This window comes from Marmota marmota, unplaced genomic scaffold (genome assembly GCF_001458135.2).
Source record: "Marmota marmota marmota unplaced genomic scaffold, marMar, whole genome shotgun sequence".
In the NCBI taxonomy this organism is placed as follows: domain Eukaryota; kingdom Metazoa; phylum Chordata; class Mammalia; order Rodentia; family Sciuridae; genus Marmota; species Marmota marmota.
Window position 1 is genome coordinate 47,085,766 of NW_026000057.1, and position 20,286 is coordinate 47,106,051.

The window sequence follows — 20,286 nt, forward strand, 5'->3', positions numbered from 1 at the left end:
CGGGAGGCGGCGTGAGAGCGGCGGCGGTGGCGGTGCGGCCGGGTGGGTCTTGGAGACACGGTTTGCATCCAAGAGAGTACAGGAGTACCCAGCACGACCCCTGCGCTGGCCCCGCAGCCACTCCCCGAAACGCGCTGCCCGCGCTGACCACCCAGTCGCGTCTCCTATCGGCTGGGTTGGCAGGGACGCCGGGAGGACAGGGTCTTTCCTGTTGGACTGGAGTACAGCTCCGCCGGTATACAGCAGGGCAGCCTCCGGGAGCCGCGGAGGCCGAGAACCCGGGAAGGAAGATGCCTGCAGATCGCTGCAGCCCGAGGTAATCACGATGGATGACCGGACAGGTCCTCGCCTAAAAACCGAACCGGGCGAGTTGAAATGCGGACTCCAGAGGTGGCACCGCGATCAGAACAAGTTTCTTGGGGTTTGAAATGAAAGTGTCTTGAAATTGACACTCGTTTTGATTATCAGCCTTTACTGTTCTGTTTTAAATAAGTTTATTTAAACAATAAAAAAAATAGTTTCATGAGAGACTGTGGGCTTGTAAATATAATCGTAAAAGTTTTGCATGTTGTGGTTATTTGCTTATGCATATTTATTAACGTGTTAACTCTCCCACTAGTCAGAAAATTGACATTTAAAATATTCTTTGAGGAACATTACAAGTTCGTTGTTGCGTGCAGACATTGTGTTATTTATCAGCTTAGTTAACATCTGTCTTCCTGAAGTAGTACCAAAGCCGGGTCCCTTGACAATGGGTCTTGCATGTGACACTCTTGCCCTCTAGTGCCTCACCAGCTTGGTAGCAGTTTGATGGCAAATATTAATAAGATGTTACATAACAAGGATTTTGGGCCAGGATTGGTATTGCTGCCACTTGTAAAGCCAAAAATTCTGAGCCGATGGTAACAGATGCTGTTTCGGGTTATTGTATGTCTATTGAAACTTTCTCCAACATTTTGAACTCTTCGAATTTTAATTCCAGGTAAGGATATCTGTTTACTTACACTATATATTAATGGCTTTACTCATAAGTGTAGGGTCTGTTAGTAACAGATAACAACTTTGTTTTCAGTTAATTAAGAATTTCAGGATTAAACAAGTGACTCATTTTATTCTTTAAGAAGTAGAGCATTTTGGTTAAGTTAGCTAACAATCTAAAATTGTCCTGTAGTACATTTGTTAAACAGATGACATGTCTTTTGTCTCTGTAGAATTTTGGGAGTGATATCAAAAATTTAAACTATAGCTATTTGTTTATCTATACAGTAATGGTACTCAGCAAAGCTTTGTATTTAATGCAGTTTATTTTATAACCATTTTTAAGATTATATGAGTAAAAAATTAAATGTAGCTGGAAAGATTGAGTAACCATAAGTATTGAATGTACAGCTTTAAGTTAAAGAAAATAGGTATATCTCCTATTTAATATAGCCAGTTTGGGGGAGGGGTTGGGGAAGAATTAAAATACTTTCCTTAAAGGGTTTAACCACATAGTCTTTCATATATCTGGGCACAGTTTTCGCCTCAAAGTTATTTAAAGTTAAAATTTTATATGTACTTTTATAAAAAATATTTGGATATAGCAACATATATAATCTGAAGTTTTGAGTAAAACAATTCAAAGCAATATAAATGTCTATTTTTCTAATATTTAGTAAGATAGAAATGAAATATTGAGTTGTGTGAAACTGACCTCAAATTTCTTCTTTTTTTTTTCCTTTTGCTCTTAGAAAATATCATGTTATCAAGTATTGAACAGTTACTCATCACGAGAGAGCAGAAAGATGAAAGGAAAACTGATATTTAGCTGAAGGGATTTTTTCCCCTCTTGCTTCAGCCATATCAATTTTGTATTTGAGAAGGAAGTTTCAATAATATATTTGAATGAGACTTTTTAAAAATAAGTACTGAACATAATAAGAGATTGCCCTAGCAAAGGTCTTTTATTTTCTTCATTCTCTAGTTAACACAGATTCTATCATTTCTGCAATATAGTTATTGTTTTCTTTATTATCTTGATTGTAAAACAGAAGGCTTGTGTCTTTGTGTAAGTGAGAAATGTGAACTGTTATATGAGCTAATATTTTTCTTCATAGTCTTTAGAATGAAGGTTTCTCAGGTTACTAAAATGTTTCTGATAACAAAAACTTTTATCTGTTTCTGAAGAGATTTGGTATAGTTTAATTTGGTTGAGTAATAGTGTACTTTCTCCTTTAATATATTTTCTTGAGCAAAATGTTTATTTCCAAAGTTATAACAAATATTCATTTTTGGTATACCTGAAATATCTATTGAGAAGAAGAGATAACAAGATATTTGATTTTTTTTTTCTGGATTATACTTTCTGATGAAAAATTACTGTGAGTCACAATCTAAATATTAAATGCTTGACTTATCATTTCAAAGTTTTAAAATTATAAAGAGGTGATAATATGTTCTTTTAGTTCTGGGAGTCTGATTAGATGTCTTCTTTGAAAATTGGTTGAGTCTTAGCTGCTTTTTGCTTATTAGGGCCAACTTGTAAACTTCCATGTGCATTGTTGAGATACAAAGTATAAACAACGAAAACTATATGTGAATAAATACTTTGTGATTTTTATGTACTTATAAAAAGAGGGAAGTAGAATTACCAATAAAAGCAGTATTCTAAATTACATGAATGCCTTGAATATCTAATAGCTTAACAGTTACACAATGGGGGAAAGCAGTAGAACTTTACTTCCCCATGTGGTGATAAGCATTCACATTGAAACCTGAGAACGTAATCAGATGAAGAGATGCCACCAGGCTACAAAAGTAGCAGCCTGCAATATAATGATAATTAGTTTGAACAATACTTGAAATTATTTTGTGACTGAAATTCCTCTTAGAACTGTAGTGAAAAATTGATTTTAGAGTCTGTTGGTTTGTCTGGTTTTAATAAAACATATATCCTTGGGTACCTGGATATCACAATGAGTGATTTATCCCTTATTGTTACTCTATAAACACTTTCATAAATTTCACGTAAATTACATGACTAAAAAAAGAAAAAGAAGTTCAATCCTACTACAAATAATGCCTAAAGTACATCATTTCATATAATCTCTTACAAATAACTTAAGGCTGTAACTCTTTAGTACCTATTGCTAAATAAAAGCTTAAATATCAAGTATTGTAGTTCTCTTCTACAATTCTTAATCATGTCAACAATACCCATCCATTTTACATATACTTCAGTCTTTAATCTTTTTTTTTTAATGGTGTTTGAAAATAACATGAAAATAGACTGTATTCTAGGCCTGGCTCTACCATGAGAGAGAGTGTTTTTGAACAGCCCCCTTGTGGGTCATGGGCCTTGGTTACCTCACCTGTAGAATGAATATATGAAAGACTCTTTCCTTTCTGTTTCTTGTCTAAAACTATAGAAATTGATATTGATAATAGCACAAATACATATGAAGAAGCATTATAGAATAATACAAAATTTAACTTGTTGATGAATGCTTTGTTGAGGTTTTTACTAGTAGAGATGTAGGCTGTTAAAGTAAGTTAACATTTGAAGAATATTTACATTGTGCAAGCTCATCTAGTCTTAACAAAGATGATTTGAGTTAAATAGTATTCCCATTTCAAAAATGAGGAAAGTGAGACAATGAGTGATTACTTACCTGTATAAGATTACATCCTTAGCAAGTTGTGGAGCTGATATCCAATCTTGAGTCTGGCTTCAAATGAACATGTCTTTTATCACTATATTACATTTTCTCTCAAATATTCATGCTTGATTTGCTTCTTAATATAATATAAGGAATCCATGCACTACTCTGAGCATTTTTGCAACTTCTATCCCTGCATTTGAAATAATCATCCATTCCTTCTGGAGGTATTTAATAAACGCCTACTTTTGTGCCAGTCATGAAAAAAGCAGTGCCCAGGACCATTAAATGTGGTGTCTTCTCTAATGAAATATATATGTCTTGTTTTGATTATTTATTTCTCTTTTCTTGTTACCCCAACTGGTGTGAGTGTCACTTTTCTAAAAGATGCCCAAAGAAACAGGAATTTTAAAATTGAACTTCTTCATTGATGCACTCATGGAATAAGAGGATTAGAATCAGGAACTATAATTTCCTCAGGACTCCTATCAAATTTCTGCATTGTTATTTTTTTCTACCTTTTTTTGTGTCATCATCTTTGTGAAGATTGACTGCTTTCCTTTCTGTAGTTTATGTAATCTGTCTGATCTCAAAATTTACATCTTATGGACCAGGTGGTTGCTTCACAATTATGTTGAAGGACAAAGATGTTAAGAGATAGATTAGATCCTTAAAACTGCATTGGCATTGCCCTGGTATTAAGCGTGCCTTTTCTAATTCAGTCTAAAAGGGAATAAGCAGACATTTTCCCCCTTAAGTCATACAGGCAGAACAAAAAGCAAATAGCAGTGGAATAGTTTTCTTCTTTTGCCTCACATCATAGCATAACACTGAGGGAGGTGAACAAAATGTATTCTTCCATTTATAATTTCTAAATACAAAGAGGGAGTGAACATTACAGTAGTCATTTTCCATTTAATGTACCTAACAAAGCTAATGCCCCCATGTGCAGCTTTTCTTCCATCCATCTTTCAAAATTCCTAGTTCTAAAGACAGAGTATATTCTTGGTTTTACTCCATGCAAATGAGTTTCTTACTTGCCTACCACAGCAGGGTTCAATTAACATGACACAATTTCACACATTCTTTCCCAAAGAAAAGCATGTTCTTTGTCAATTTTTAATATTACTAAATTACTTTTAGCAAATTCATGTAATGCATTTGAAGCCTCCAAATGTATTTTTCAATGCTATAAAATATTGCTAATTTTGAGGAATACTGTCAAGATCTTTTAAATATCTTTCATTTATGTTAGAACCTGAAGTTCTTTAGTTATTAATACTCATTTTCCAGATGGTAATCGTTTTTCACATTTCTTGTACTGCCAACTTTAACATGATTCTATTTCATTTAGAAATTGATTTTTACTCTGGGATGATGGTGGGTGTTAGTGAAAGAGAAAAGATAGGTTACATTGACAAGTAGGTAATTCCTCTTGTGGTTACTGCAATACTTTACAAAATGTATATTTGTATATATTCAGCTTTTCACTATGTATATGGAATATTCTGTGATTCCTCTCCAAATTAATTGTTACTTCTGCATTTTATTAATGATAAATTATTAAATATTTGCTAATGTTTTCTTGATGGAATGTTTTTAAAAACAGTTACACTGCAAAGCAACACTAGTCACACTGAAATCTGAAAAAATCTAAGAATGAGAAAATCAGATATTTGAGTAAGATTCAAAGAAAGATACATCCTGGATGTGCCTGATTTATGGCTCTGGTCAAGATGGTCAGTGCTATTCACAATGTTTATATTATTGCCTTGAGTGTTTGAATCCAATATGATTGATGGAGGTCCTCATTCATGAAGGATGGTTTGACTTGAATATTGCCCTGGTTTGTGAATGCAACTGCTATTTATACAATTTGGTAGAGGACTTTATTTTACTCATTTCTATAAGTTTTCAAAGAGAATGCATTCTTAAATGAAGCACTGTGTTATACATTAAAAATAAAGAAGATTTTACAGATGCTTCCAGTATGTGGAGAAAGATTATGCAGAATATCACATGTTGGTGAAGTACGCTACAGAGGTACAGGGTGGTGTGAGTGTTTAACAGGGAGGTTTTACAGGTCTAGGGGAACAGGGAAGACTTGTGAGGTAAGGGCATTTACACTTGGAACCATAGGATTTACAGGATGCATTCAGATGAAGAAATAAAGTAAATCATTTTTAGACAAATGTGACAGCATGTGAGAATCACTGAGATAGAAAAGAGATTGGACCTTTTTAAGGAACTGAAAGAAGACACACTTGCCTGGAATGTGCAAGAGGAGTATGCCATCTAATCAGGTCTGAAGGGTAAAAATGGGAAGAATACCACATAGTGTCTCATGGGTATGTATAGAAATTTGTATTTTAATGCCACACTGAAAAATAATTAGAGGGATCTAAGAATATTTGTAGTAAGATTAGTTGTGAAAATGACTAGTGAACGTGCACTAAGGGTTTCTAAAGGGCAGCTACCAAAAATTTTCATTTAGGTAGATTTACAGAAACCATAGAAGCCCATCCTTGGTGCAGAGATCTAAAGTAAGATGGGTCTCTGAGCAATAGTTCTTAGATCAAGTGAGTAATGTTGCCTGAATAAGAATGGAAGTACATTGGATCCAGTGAGTTTGGGGGAAATGGAAGTTAGAAGTCTTGGGCTTATTTTGATTAGGGTTGAAATAAAATGTGTCAAGGATGACTTTAGATAATTGTGGGGAGAAAATGATGATTTTTAAGAGGAAAAATCTTGAATACAATTGTGGCCAAGTTGAATTTGTGATATGATTTCAGTGGAGCCCAACAGTGGCCCGTGTTTAATAAGAAAGAATACAGTTAATGTGATTTGTCATTACTATTTTATCAGGTTGATAGTTCAGTTGAAGTCCTAGAGGTTCAATGAAGGAGGTCTGAGTAACAAATAAATATGTGGAATTTATTGGAAAATAGATGGTAATGAGGACCAGGGAGTGTGTGACTCATCTGAGAAAAGAGTGAGGAGTAAGATGTCCCAGAATATGATGCCGGTTATGCCTATGACTGAGCCTCCTCCGTTGCTCAGAGACCCATCTCACTTTAGATCTCTGAACCAAGGATGGACTTCTGTGGTTCCTGTAATTCTACTTAAATGAAAATGCTTGTAGCTGCCCTTTATAAACCACTAGTTCACTTTCACTGGCCATTTTCAGGATATTTCTCTGTTTTATTTCTAAAATAATCACCATAATAATTATAATAGTAAATTTTGATTGTTCATTTTATGTCAGACTCTTTTCTAAGACATTTTAATAGTTTGTCATAATTTTAATTAAAGCCCCATTAACTATCTACCATAATATACTGGTTTTAATAGGAGGATTCTTTAGGACCTAAAGGTAATAGCTGCCCAATATTCATTTCTTATATGTAACTAACATGTAAAAGGAGAGGGATATGGCCATTGCCTTTGCAAGTGTATGTTATATTTGATTCTGCCTGTCAAGAGTTCAAATTTCAATTCGACCTCTACTAGTAGTAACAACAACTCAGGTAAATTACTTAGCCTCTGAAGGATCTAACACAATGTTTTCACATACAAAAATTGCATTAAGGTTGTTTGTGATACTCTTGTTCTAATTCTACTTCTTGTATTGATGTGATTTCCTTCAGTGTGCCCTAGAGGAAATTCTGATGATGTCCTGATGTTTATAACTGCTCCATACCTTTCTCTACCTGTTTTTATTTAAGGATACCTGCTCTGGAATAAACAGTGGTTTGTTGATTTTGTAAGTTTAATATATAGTTTCCTGGTCATTCAGCATATTCTACTTATCATAATTTGTACAGGGTGAGGAATTCAACCGCAGTCATCAGTGTTATAGTTATGATCAAGGCAGTTTAAACCATAGGAACTCTGGCATGCAGGCTAGTGTGCTTGTTCTTCAGTTACTCAAGAAACCTCCTGATCAAGCAAAGTTCTAAAATTTTGCATATATTTTTGTGAGGATACTGCCAGAACACAATCATCACTATACTAAAGTGTTTAACTCTTGGTCTTGTTTTTTAAAAATGCTTTTATACATTTTCTTATTTGAAAAATTATTGAAAATAATAGGAACATGTAGCTTTGGCAATTTGAGTCTAGCTCTAAACTTATATTTAACAAGATTTGTGATAAAGACTTCAGTGAGGGTAAAGGCAGTGGTGGGTAAGTGGATTTGGTCAGGAAAGCCTTTTCTGAGGAACTAAGTTTACATAGCACAGTGAGATTCATTAGTAACCCATCAGTTTCAATCATATGCTTGAAGTTAGTTTATAGGACATTGTGATTTTGTTACCTGACTACATATCATTTAGTTACTTCACCTGCCTGCATCTGAAATGTATATAACAAGCTAATTTCTACTCTGAGCTCCTGTTTCTAAGGCTGGCAAATTTATTTGTAAACAAAGCCTACAAACTTCTCCATCCATAATTTCTATTTTACTCCCAAGTATCTCTTCATTTCTGTTCTTCTTGATGATTACATTAGTTTAGGCTCACACCACTTTCTATATGGATTACTGCAGCAGCCCCTTGGCTGGGACTATCTTGACTATACCTACTTCTTCACTCTGTAGCAGACATTCTCTGTTCATATTTCTACTATTTGTCCATTCTGGATGTCACCGCTACGCTAATCATCTACAAACTCTTTTTGTTGTCCCTCTATGTTCAAATATTTTACATGTCAATACTCTTGTACTTAACAATTATTATCAAGGGCATTCATTAATCTGCAGCATTCTTTCAAACAAATGTTATCTATCCAGTTTCATCCTAACACATAGTGCCCCATAGTTTATTCTCACTCAAGCAAATTAACTATAACTGTTTTATTTCTTCAATATGGCCAGTTTTTTTTTTCATTCTGTATTTTTCCCATCCCCATATCCAGGCCTTGCCCATGTCTTCTCAGGCACCATTACTGTTAGAAACTGCCACTGACTCTCCTAAGCTTTACTAATCTCCCCTACCCACACACTCTCTTTCTTCTGAAACCTGTAACATAGATAGTCTTACAACTTTTACTATGTGCAGCATAATGTTGGTTTACAAGGCTCATGTCCCTCAATAGAGTCCATTTCTATAAAGGCAAGTTTAATTTTTTTTTTTTCTGACCCACAAACCCAGTCCCCTATTGGTATGTGTTTTTTTTTTTTTTAATTTTTTATTGTTGGTTGTTCAAAACATTACAAATTTCTTGACATATCATATTCCACACTTTGATTCAAGTGGGTTATGAACTCCCACCTTCACCCCATACACAGATTGCAGAATCACATCAGTTACACATCCATTGATTTACATATTGCCATACTAGTGTCTGTTGTGCTCCGCTGCCTTTCCCATCTCCACCCTCCCCCCCCTTTAATTTTTAATAACTACTTAATGACTGATTATGGAATGATTAATTGATAGGTACCTTTAGTGGATGAAGGTTTATTGATATTATATTAGATTTATCATATGTTGGGTTGCTATAGTTATATTTACTTAGTGTACAGTAAAGCAGATGATAAGTTTATCAAATTTATGAGTAACTATAATCACATTTATAGTCATGTATAACTGTAAAAGTTATGACATTAGAGTACACTTCTAAGTGTCAAATTAATGGATAGGTATAACATGCCATTATATTCAATAACTTTCATGAATAGTCACTCTGGTCCTGGAACAAGGGAAACAATGAAGAACAAAAGAGGCATTAACTCTATCCTTTCAGGGCTTCTAGTCCAATTGGGAGAATGACTTTAAACAAAAATTTAATTATAATTATGGCAATAAGTACAAAGAAGAGATACTTTGCACAATGACCATGTGGACCTATTGGGTCTTACCAAGTTGAGAAGGCCAGAGAAAGTTTCATAGGAGAATTTTGTGGAGAAACTTAATCATCTATCTTAATACCTGCTCTAGTGATGTCCCTGCTGTGTGGAGCAGGCTCAGGAGAAGGTAGGGCCTTTGCCTCTGCCCACTGCTACAGTGACATCCACTGTAGAACTTCATCCTGGGATTTTCAGAACATAAACATAGCAGAAAATATGAAACAGTTGTTTCTGGGTAAGGAAAAATAATGCATTTAGAGAGTCCACACTAGAGATTAAAGTTGGCCACAGCCAAGTGAAATGTGCAATTAAAAACTGTTTGCAGGGCTGGGGATGTGGCTCAAGCGGTAATGTGCTCACCTGGCATGCGCGGGGCGCTGGGTTCGATCCTCAGTACCACATAAAAATAAAATAAAGATGTTGTGTCCACCAAAAACTGAAAAATAAATATTAAGAATTCTCTCTCTCTCTCTCTCTCTCTCTCTCTGTCTCTCTCTCTCTCTCTCTCTCCCTCTCCCTTCTCTTTTAAAAAAACTGTTTGCAGAAAATAGGGGAAACTTAATGTATCTATTTAAATTCATTAGACCAAATTCTACCCTCAGGGACATACAGTGGAATTCCTTTGGCATCAGAAAGTAAGTTGAAAAGTTTAATGGGGAAAAAAAGCTCTTCAACATTTTATACCTGTTAACAAAAAATATAAGTTTGATAGGTTCCTAATATCAGTTCTAAATAGTGAGTGAAAATATTTCTCACCCTTTGCCTCATCACTGATAAGTACTATATCACTTAAATACATTTTACTTCTGATGAAGGAAACAAATTGGGAAATGTTACATGAAATGCAAAATGAAGCAATACATCTCATATCCAGTCAAAAACATTTCACAGCTGAAATTGAAAGGTAGACAGGGAAAGATGTGGGATTTTGTATACTGCCATTAAACTCCAGAATATCATATTCATAAACATGTAACAAATTCAAAAGTGTAATTACTTATCAAAATGAAATGACTGTAGTTACAATGAAAACTCCATTGTTCACGTAATGTTTTCATTTGCTTACATTACACATAGACCCGTACTAAGCTTGTTTAAAGAGTACAGCGTTATCCTTTATAGTAGCTTTATTTTAAAGCATGTCAAATCATTTGATGGCATTTTCCACAGCAGTCAGGCTGTGCACACACCTCACATGGCATACCAAGTACTCTTCAGCAAGATCTAAAGTGTTTCACAGACCTAAAGTATCCCTCACTTCCCCACATTATCCCTTTCCAATGACCACTAACATTTCATGATTATGTTGTAGGAAATGAGCCTGTATTGTACATATATAGCCAGCCAGACTCAACTGTCTATGACATTCTCCATGATGCTGATTAATTCTAATTCCTGAAAAATGTTCCTGTTACTATGCTTGTTCCCTAATCAGGGAAGTATAATGTCTGCCCGTGAGCTTTCATAACCATAAAGTTCTTTGTATCAAACTTCTTCATAATCTGGGTAAAATTTATTTTTTTAAGTATTCCTCACTTGTACCTCTACTTTTCATTCAGGTACTTCACCCAATATTGTGCTCACTTCTGGCTCTATGACATCCCCAATATTTCAAGTGTTTATTTAAATTACTCTCATCTTTCAAGGTTTTTCCCAAGTTATATCTCCCTGGAGCATTTTACATACTACTTCACTTACTGTAGTTTCTCTTTTTTCATCCCATTATAGTTTCTTGCCTATAATGCACAACCCATTTATTATGATTTTTGTCACTCTCTGCTTTAAAATTTATAACATTTCAAAGGAGTTATGCCAAACATTTGTATTTTAAACAGATAGTTACTCCATAAATATTTGAATGAATGACATAGATACCCTAAATATTTGAATAAACAATAATATAAATTACAAGTTAAATATCATAAATATTCTATTGTTATATTTCATAGTGTTTATATTATGTATAAAGATAAACATACATCATTTAAAACCGTCACTGCTTTTTTTTTTACAGATAGATATTTCAGAATTTTAAAATGTAGAGTTCTTGGTAATCATTTATTTTAACCTCATCATTTTATTTGGAGGATATTGGGGACAGAATGGCAATTAAGAAGCAAGGCACAATGAATCCTAAACTTATGGCAAATATCAAGTACAATGTTTTCCACCAATGTTTGTTGTTTAACCAACTACCTAATAGCCTATCTTAAGTACAGCAAGGAGATTTTTCTTAATTTTTTTTTGCATGTGTTACATGATATCTCCTTGTATGAGACTCTGTGAAAGTCTAAAATGTACCCATGTTTCTTTCTAATTATTTTCAGTTGCTAAATTTTCAAAGGTTACTAAAATTTGAAACAGGTTTGAAATGACTGCATAACAAAGTGTTTCATGACATCTCAGTTGTTCTCATTGTTTAAAAAACCCACTTTTGTAGTCATTTTTTCATATAATTGCTGATATTTTCTCACAAAGCAGAAACAGAATGATAGAAAATAAATGTGTGAGTATGTATTCTCCAGAACATGATTGTCTACCTCCCCCACAGTGCATATCATGATACAACAGAGCTGTATGACCCCAAGAAGTGTTTCACTCCTCACATTTGTCTTATCACATAACCTAACTTTGTCAATATATAGTTCTAAAATGAACAGTTGGATTGTGGGATTATATCTGTATTTTGAAAGGGTTATTCTAATTAAAGTAACTATTATTGGGTTGTTTCTTTGATTAATTTGAAATGTATGCTGAGTGACAAAATTTTTTGCCTTCATATTTTGGAAAATAGACTTTTGTTTTAATTGTGTCAATTAATGAAACATGTCCAAACTTTTGTGAACTTTCAATGTGTGTAATTAAACATAAACGGCTTGAATATGCAATATATGATATGTATCTGGATGATAGGAAATGGCAGTGTAACCTTTCTGTGGTATTAGGTCTGTATTATCTCCAGAGTGTGATGCAAAGCCCAGTGTTTCTCTGTATTAGGGATAGTGACCTGGGTTCAGTGATACCCTTTTTCTCATTCCATATTTCCTTTGTCTTCATCCATATCTGGGAGAAGGAATGGAAAGTTTTCTAACCTATATCAGTTCCCCTGCTTCCTAGTCTGACACTAAATAACATAAAAATTTGCTCATTTTGATGCTGAAAACTGTTTTGTTTTATTCTGTTTTCAGACTGTATTTCCTGTGAGTCATAATCAAGCAATACAAATGTGCTGCAATGGTGACATAAACTATTGACTGAGACTGGGAAAGTACCTGAAACACCATCTTTTCTTTTCTTTTTTAAATGGTGCTTCTGTTGGAAGAGTCAAGGAAAACCTATACATCATGAGTTTTATCATGAGGCTTCACAGACACTTTCAAAGGACGGTTATTTTGCTTGCCACTTTTTGTGTGGTGAGCATTATTATTTCTGCTTACTACCTGTACAGTGGCTACAAACAGGAAAATGAACTCTCTGAAGTGGCTTCAGAAGTGGACTGCGGTGACCTCCAACACCTACCATATAGACTAATGGAAGTGAAGGCAGTGAAGCTTTTTGATGCCTCAAGGACAGACTCCATAGTCCTTGTGTTTGTGGAGAGTCAGTACTCATCCCTTGGTCAAGACATCATTATGATTCTAGAATCAAGTAGATTCCAATATCACATTGAAATTGCTACCGGAAAAGGAGATCTCCCAGCACTTACAGACAAAACTAAAGGCAAATATGTTCTCATTATTTATGAGAATATTTTAAAATACATAAATATGGACTCTTGGAGTCGAAGCCTTTTAGATAAATACTGTGTAGAGTATGGTGTGGGTGTCATTGGATTCCATAGAACTAATGAGAAGAGTCTACAGAGCTTTCAGTTAAAAGGCTTCCCCTTTTCTATATATGGAAACCTTGCAGTAAAAGACTGTTGTATTAATCCTCATTCTCCCTTGCTCCGTGTAACCAAATCATCAAAGCTTGAAAGGGGTTCTTTACCTGGAACTGACTGGACGGTTTTTCAAATTAATCACTCAACCTACCAACCAGTAATATTTGCCAAAATAAAGACCCCAGAAAATCTTTCTCCTCCAGTCTCTAAAGGTGCTTTTTTTGCCACTATCATACACGACTTGGGTGTTCACGATGGAATTCAGAGAGTTCTTTTTGGCAACAACTTGAACTTTTGGCTGCACAAGCTCATTTTCATAGATGCCATCTCCTTCTTGTCAGGGAAGAAGCTGGAACTGTCCTTGGATAGATATATTCTCGTTGACATTGATGATATATTTGTGGGAAAGGAGGGAACCCGAATGAACACCAATGATGTTAAGGTAAGGTTCTATTGTCTGAAAATCTATTATCTGAAAATTTAGTTCATATCTCAGGAGTGTTAACAACTGTCCTGGTTTGAATTAGGCCTAAAGAATTTTCTAGGACATGGGACTATTATTTTATTGTGAAAGTCTGGGATAGGCTACTATAATTGGCTATCGTATCTCTCACCTTAAAACACCTGCATAGATAGTATATCTACTGAACAAGAAAATAAAAGTCATACTAAAATATTGAACATTGTAAGATCCTGAAATGGTTTTCCTTACCTAATTATAATTACAGAGTAGAAATGATTTTTAGTTGCTCACTACAAACTGTCTATCTTGGAAAACTGACTAATCTGAAATTCGATGCATTTAAATATGACATTAAAGTGAATTTGTTTTGCAGATCTCATAAGTAGCAAGTTCAATATTTTTGAAAGTCAAATATATGTCATTTTATCTTAATATATTTTTGAAACTCTGAAAAATATGGGGAATTATGAGTATAAAAGCACATATATATACATATATATGTATATATATGTGGGTTTAACTTGATTTTAGTGGATAATTCTAGTACATGCATGGATTCTATTATTCTACACTTAAATTATATTACATTTCTTATTGTGTGAAACTGCTTCTCTTAAAAAGAAAGCATTCCTTTAAAGGTAGTTTATTATTAACAATTAAATGGTTGTTTAATGTTAATCAAAGTCACAATTAAGATTATCTACATTTATCTTAGTTTTCCATTGAAAATGCTATAGGATTCCATCTCTGTTATAATATGTTATTGATTTTCCATAAATAAGAAATGTCCAAAGAATACATCTTGAAAATGACATCTCTTTTCTCTAATCACTGAAGTTTCTGGCAAAAAATATTAAGTTCATTGAACTACTTAAATGAGCTAAGGATACCAGAGGACCTATTTAATGTTCCTATAAGAAGATGTGAACATTAGAAAGAAACAAATGTCCATAGTAGAAATTAATTAATAAATAAGTTTTATTCGGATTTATTAAGTCTTTTGCAATTTACTTTAGCCAGTATTATCTTAAAAGCAAACTGGTAATTTAAATATTCATTTGTGGTTAAAGATTACAAATATTCTTATTATAAATAATAATACATTATTTTCCTTCTATTTTTTCCATTTCCATTTATTGTTATGGAAAACATTTGCAATGCATATTTATTTATTCCATAAAATTTTTAGACTCCCCAAAATATGTTGGTATGGCATTTAAAAATATGCTAAATAAAACTCTGAGCTTTGCATGAAATGCCCTAATATTTTACAAAATACAAAGTACTTTTTTCACTGTAAAGGTTAAGCCAATTTTTAGGAACACAAAAAAATTAAAGGCTTTGTATTCACATTAAAGACCTTAACATGTGTGGTTTATGAATTACTTGCATTTATGTAGGAAGATATTTTCTAAACCATTTGAAAGCTTTAAAAGACATGTTTGTTTGTTTGTTTCCATGCAATTTTTTGTTTATTTTCAATGATGTGCCTGTTAACATTTCACACATTCACACATCATCCACCTTAAAGAATGTGCTATTGAAATGATCAGTGTTTTTTATGTAATTTTTAAATTTATATATGACACTAGAATGAATTACAATTCTTATTACATATATAGAGCACAATTTTTCATATCTCTGGTTGTATACATAGTATATTCACACCAATTTATGTCTTCATACTTGTACTCTGGATAGTAATGATCATCACATTCCACCATCATTAATTACCCTATGCCCCCTCCTTTCCCCTCCAACCCCTTTACCCTATCTAGAGTTCATCTATTCCTCCCATGCTCCCTGTCCCTACCCCACTATGAATCAGCCTCCTTATATCAAAGAAAACATTCGGCATTTGGTTTTTTGGGATTGGCTAACTTTACTTAGCATTATTTTCTCTAACTCTGTTTATCTGCAGATGCTATGATTTGAGGGATGTAGCTGTGGCTCAGTGGCAGAGTGCTTGCCTGACATGTGTGAGGCACTGGATTTGGTTCTCAGTACCACATACAAAAAAAAAAAAAAAAAAAAAAAAAAGCAAATGGTTTGCCTAGTGCTGAGGGGGATTGGTGCTAAAGTCATGCTGTCCATCTACAACTACAAATTTTTTTTTTTTAAAAGACATGCTTTGAATTGTGGGGTTTTCTTAATTTTTATTTATTTTTTAGTTGTAAAGGGCCAGGATGCCTTTATTTGTTTATTTTTATGTGGTTCTGAGGATCAAACCCTGTGCCTCACACATGCTAGACAAGTGCTGTGCCACCGAGCTACAGCCCTAACCCTTATCTGGGTTTTTAAAATACTTCTTAATTGCCTCTGTGATGACATCGCAAAATACTTATTCATTTCAAACAGTTGCCCAGAGAATATAATATTCATTCTTTATTTCTATACCTATTCATTAAGTGTATACCATATGTGCAACAATTTTGGAGATATTTTAGGTAGAATCATAGAGCATAATGGCCCCAGGCTCTTTGGAAGAGGTGGGTAGGGAGTGTGTATAGTGTTAGGAAAGCACATTGAGCTGAGCATCTATCTGTTTAGTATTTTATATACCCTTATCACTTGCCAGGCACAGAAGTAGGCACTAGAGACACAACAATAAAGCATAGCTCTTCTCTTAATAAGCTCACAGTTTTGTGGGAAAGATAAATTGGTAGTTAGCTTGCAACAAGTACAATATTATTTATGTAAGAAATACAGTAGTCTATAGCATGTGTAATGTACTAGAATCTACTAAGCACGTAGGAAAGAATGTGAAGATAAGTCTGTAGTGATGTGATGATTTGGGAAATTGTGGCAGTGATTCAGATGGCCATTTCTTGAAAACAGAAAATAGGAATTAGAATTGAGAAAGAAGGATGCATTTAAAAATTATCTAGGAGGCAAAATTGAACAATTTAGTAATTAGTTAAATAGAGATGAAACAGAATATAATTGAGGATAATATAATTTTTAGCATAAGTGAATAATTGCTGATAATACCAACAAGAAATAGAGATATGATCATTGTGAAGGTCATTACACATAAAATTTCAGCTTTCTCAATGGGCACATGGAACATACAGATATTTCAGGTAGTCTGAGCAGTAGATTTCAAAGTCCTCATCCACATGAAAGGATGTGAGATCAGCCATGCAAAGGATTTATAGAATAATAAGATATGACCAAGTATAGAATCTTGAGGAAAATCATCTTTCAAAAAACAAGTAGAGGGAGATTGCCCATGAAAGAGAGTTAAAAGCACAATAAATACCAGTAAGCTGAACTGCTGTAGAAGCCTTAGTAGTGAATTGATTCAGGGAAGATGCATCAGTAGCATTAAACCCAACAGCAAGGCCCACTGAGGTAAGGACTAGAAAGTCTCCTTAGTTAAAGGTCATTTGATGATTCTTACAAAGCCCATATGTATGAGTGATAAAGGCAGAAACCCAGCTGCAGTGAGTTCAGGAGTGAACCAAGAGACCAAGGGGAGGAGAAAGAGAGTAGAGTACTTAAAGTAACTGGAGGGTGAACTGGTATTAAGGTGACCAATCATCCTGGTTTGCCTAGGGCTGAAGGGGGTTGGTGCTAAAACTTATAGTCTCAGAGTTAGTTTAGTTATGAGTGGCCTAAGTAAAGGAAGAGAAAAAATATCAAAGACATTGAGATTGAAGAAAAGGTGAAGGATGTGGTGATTAATAGTACATAATTAATAGAAGCATTTTAATCAAGTTCTTTAATCATTACCATTTATGAGCAAATTTTATATTATCTTTATTTGAAGTGTTAGAAAAAATAAAAAGAATGTGAGAAAATTGAAGGTTATAGACTGTTACTTGAAAAATTAGAATGATAGTGTATAACATAAATTTTAACTAATTAATGCATATGCTTTTTTTCTTATGTGTAAAAATAAATGTTTCCTTAAAGAGATTAGAATTAACAGCAGTATCAGCTTTACCTACCTACGTATCTGTTGAATAATATGAGTATGTTTTAAAGAGACACAAATCTACAGAGGAAACTATGATGAAACACAGAATATATTATTCTTTGTGCAAAAAAAAAAAGCAAATTAAAAAAAAGTTCCAGAAACAACAACCACCAAAAAAAAAAAAAAAATCCCTAAACAGAACATCAAACTTAAGGTTGCATCTTCATTAGTCAAAGTCCTTAAAAAACCAAAATATAAAATTGTTTAGACAATTAAAATATTCTAATTCTCTTCTATTAAATTCTTACTAAATTGTATTTATTTAGTGCAATTAAAATTAAATTTAATTTTTAATTAATTAAAATTAAGTCAATGTCAGAAAGAAAAATTGTCCACACGTGTGAGTGTGTGTACATTCCTGCACATGCATGTGTCGAGTATTACTAGACAGGTTTTGTGACTTTAGAGTTCAAGTTAGCACAAGTTCCTTATGCCCTGAGACCTATTCTCACACTTCCTGAGACTATCTACAGAATGAGATTTTGGAGAAGGAAAGTGATGCCTTTTTAATTAAAGCATTTTAGTTTTAAATGAAAGTATAGTATGACCCAATGAATATTAACATCTCACATTCTCTTTTAGAAAAATTATTTCACTCTTGGTTTAAGACACATTCTATCTTTAAACCTAAAACAATTCATGTAATATTTGTTACCCAAGACAAATGAAATGTTGAATTGGAAGATTTTGGTAAAACCGGTTAGATGGTTTTACTGAAATTTCTGTAGTTGAATACTCTCAATAAAGAAATGTGTTCATATCTCTGACTCTTGCTGTGTCTATCCTTCTCTTTCTGTAATAGGTACATATTCAGGTTTAACTTTGACAAACTTCTAAATGTCCAGCAAAAAGTGAAGAACTAGCCCAGTTATACCTGAGCACACTAAAGAGGTGCCTGTACCTGTTTTGATGGTACTCAGAATTCCTTCCTTCTGCTCACTACCCTAAATCTTTCCCACTGTTTCCTTACATTTCAATATTCCTTAACGTCTTTGTTTTTGGATTAGCCCTTTAAAAAAAAACACTATATTATTAAAGTGACCTTATAAGAAAGAGAAGTTCTTAATTTAGTACAATGTTATAAGTGACTTTATTATACTTTTTCTCTTTATTTGAAGAGCTGAAAGTGTCTAGGGGGAAAAAGTGCTAAAAACAGAAGTAGGAAGCAGTAAACTGTGAGAAATAAGTAGCATCAAGCTCAGAAGATGAACTTAGCCAACTTCTTATTCTTATTCTTGTTTTGTGCTGACCCTGAGAGGCTATAATTGGAGTGTAAAGATGAGCTCTTTGATGTTTGACTCCATAAGAATATTCACCATCTCAGCCAAGGTAAAACAGCAGGCTTTATAAACCCACTGAAAGAAAACAACATATCAAATGTTTGGGTATGGGGGCTGCAATCAATTAATTTGTCATAAGTTAAAGTAGAAGGGAAGCAACAATTTCCCCAGATAGTTCACTATTCATATGCTCTACATGAATATCATGGTTTGTATACTGTACACAGTACTTTTCCATTTATTCCCCTAAAAACATATTTTTTTTTTCTAATTCCCTTCTGTTATCTCTGTTTATTTTCTGACAACCATTTTAATTGTGAAAACATATACCTGTTTGGTACTAACAGCTTAAATTTTCTAGAATTACTTATAACTGTATACAATATTTCTTATATATTGGGCAGGAACATATATTTTCAGTCAAGACATGGCTATTACTTCAGCTTTGTTAACTGTGTTTTTTAAATCTGTGTTCTCTCTTCTTTTTTCTTTTCTTTCTTTCTTTTTTCCCCCCACGGGGAATAGAGCATTTGATATTACCCACCCAGATGTATGTTTAATTTTCCAGCCCTGGTGGTGAATTGTAAATATGCCCTTGTTATTTGTCAATTATTATATTTTGTATTTTGAAGCTAGTTTAAGTGAACATATTTCAGATTATATTCTAATTTAATATTTCACTATTCTGTGATTACTATTTTTAGTATTTTTGCCTTTAAGTTTGTTTTGCCTAATGCTCATATTGTTATACCAACTTTCTTTTGTTTCTATTTGAATAGTATGCCTTATCCCATTTTTATATATTTTCAACCCCTCTTCTTTGTCTTTGCATTATAAATTGATTTTGAAAACAGCTTCTAGATCCATATTGCAATTTATCTCCTAAATCAATATTTATCTACTATATCAATATCTATTTTAGTATTTTAGTTAACAAGGATAGTTTACATGAAGTTAATCAGACTATCAATGTACAAGGAATTATTTTAGCCATCTTATTTTGTGCTTTATATTTATCCTATTTGTTCTGCTTTGGTTGGATTTTTTCCCCATACCTTCTATTTTATTTGAATTACCAGCTTCTTTTTGACCTACTACTGGTTTGAAATGCATATTTATTTCTATTATTTTAGTAATTTATTTCCAAAATTTAGAGAAGAGCTAATATTATAGAGTATCTTTAAAAATTAAT

At 33.5% G+C, this 20,286-nt stretch overlaps 1 protein-coding gene across 6 annotated transcripts in view; it reads left to right on the forward strand.

Annotated features, from left to right (window-relative positions):
- Nucleotides 1-6: 6 nt before the first annotated feature.
- The window catches only part of LOC107141226 (N-deacetylase and N-sulfotransferase 3), a 162,587-nt gene continuing 142,307 nt past the window's right edge, over nt 7-20,286 (forward strand). For 4 of the 6 annotated variants that reach the window (XR_007351417.1, XM_048813841.1, XM_048813842.1 and 1 more), the window contains exons 1-2: nt 7-316; nt 12,675-13,811. Coding sequence is in view for 4 of the 6 variants with exons in the window: in XM_048813841.1 (XP_048669798.1) it covers nt 12,831-13,811 (981 nt within the window). In the remaining 2 variants the exon portion in view is untranslated. Of the gene's footprint in view, nt 983-12,674; nt 13,812-20,286 lie in introns of those variants that run through there. The other 2 variants (XM_015484428.2, XM_048813844.1) reach the window with 2 other exon arrangements.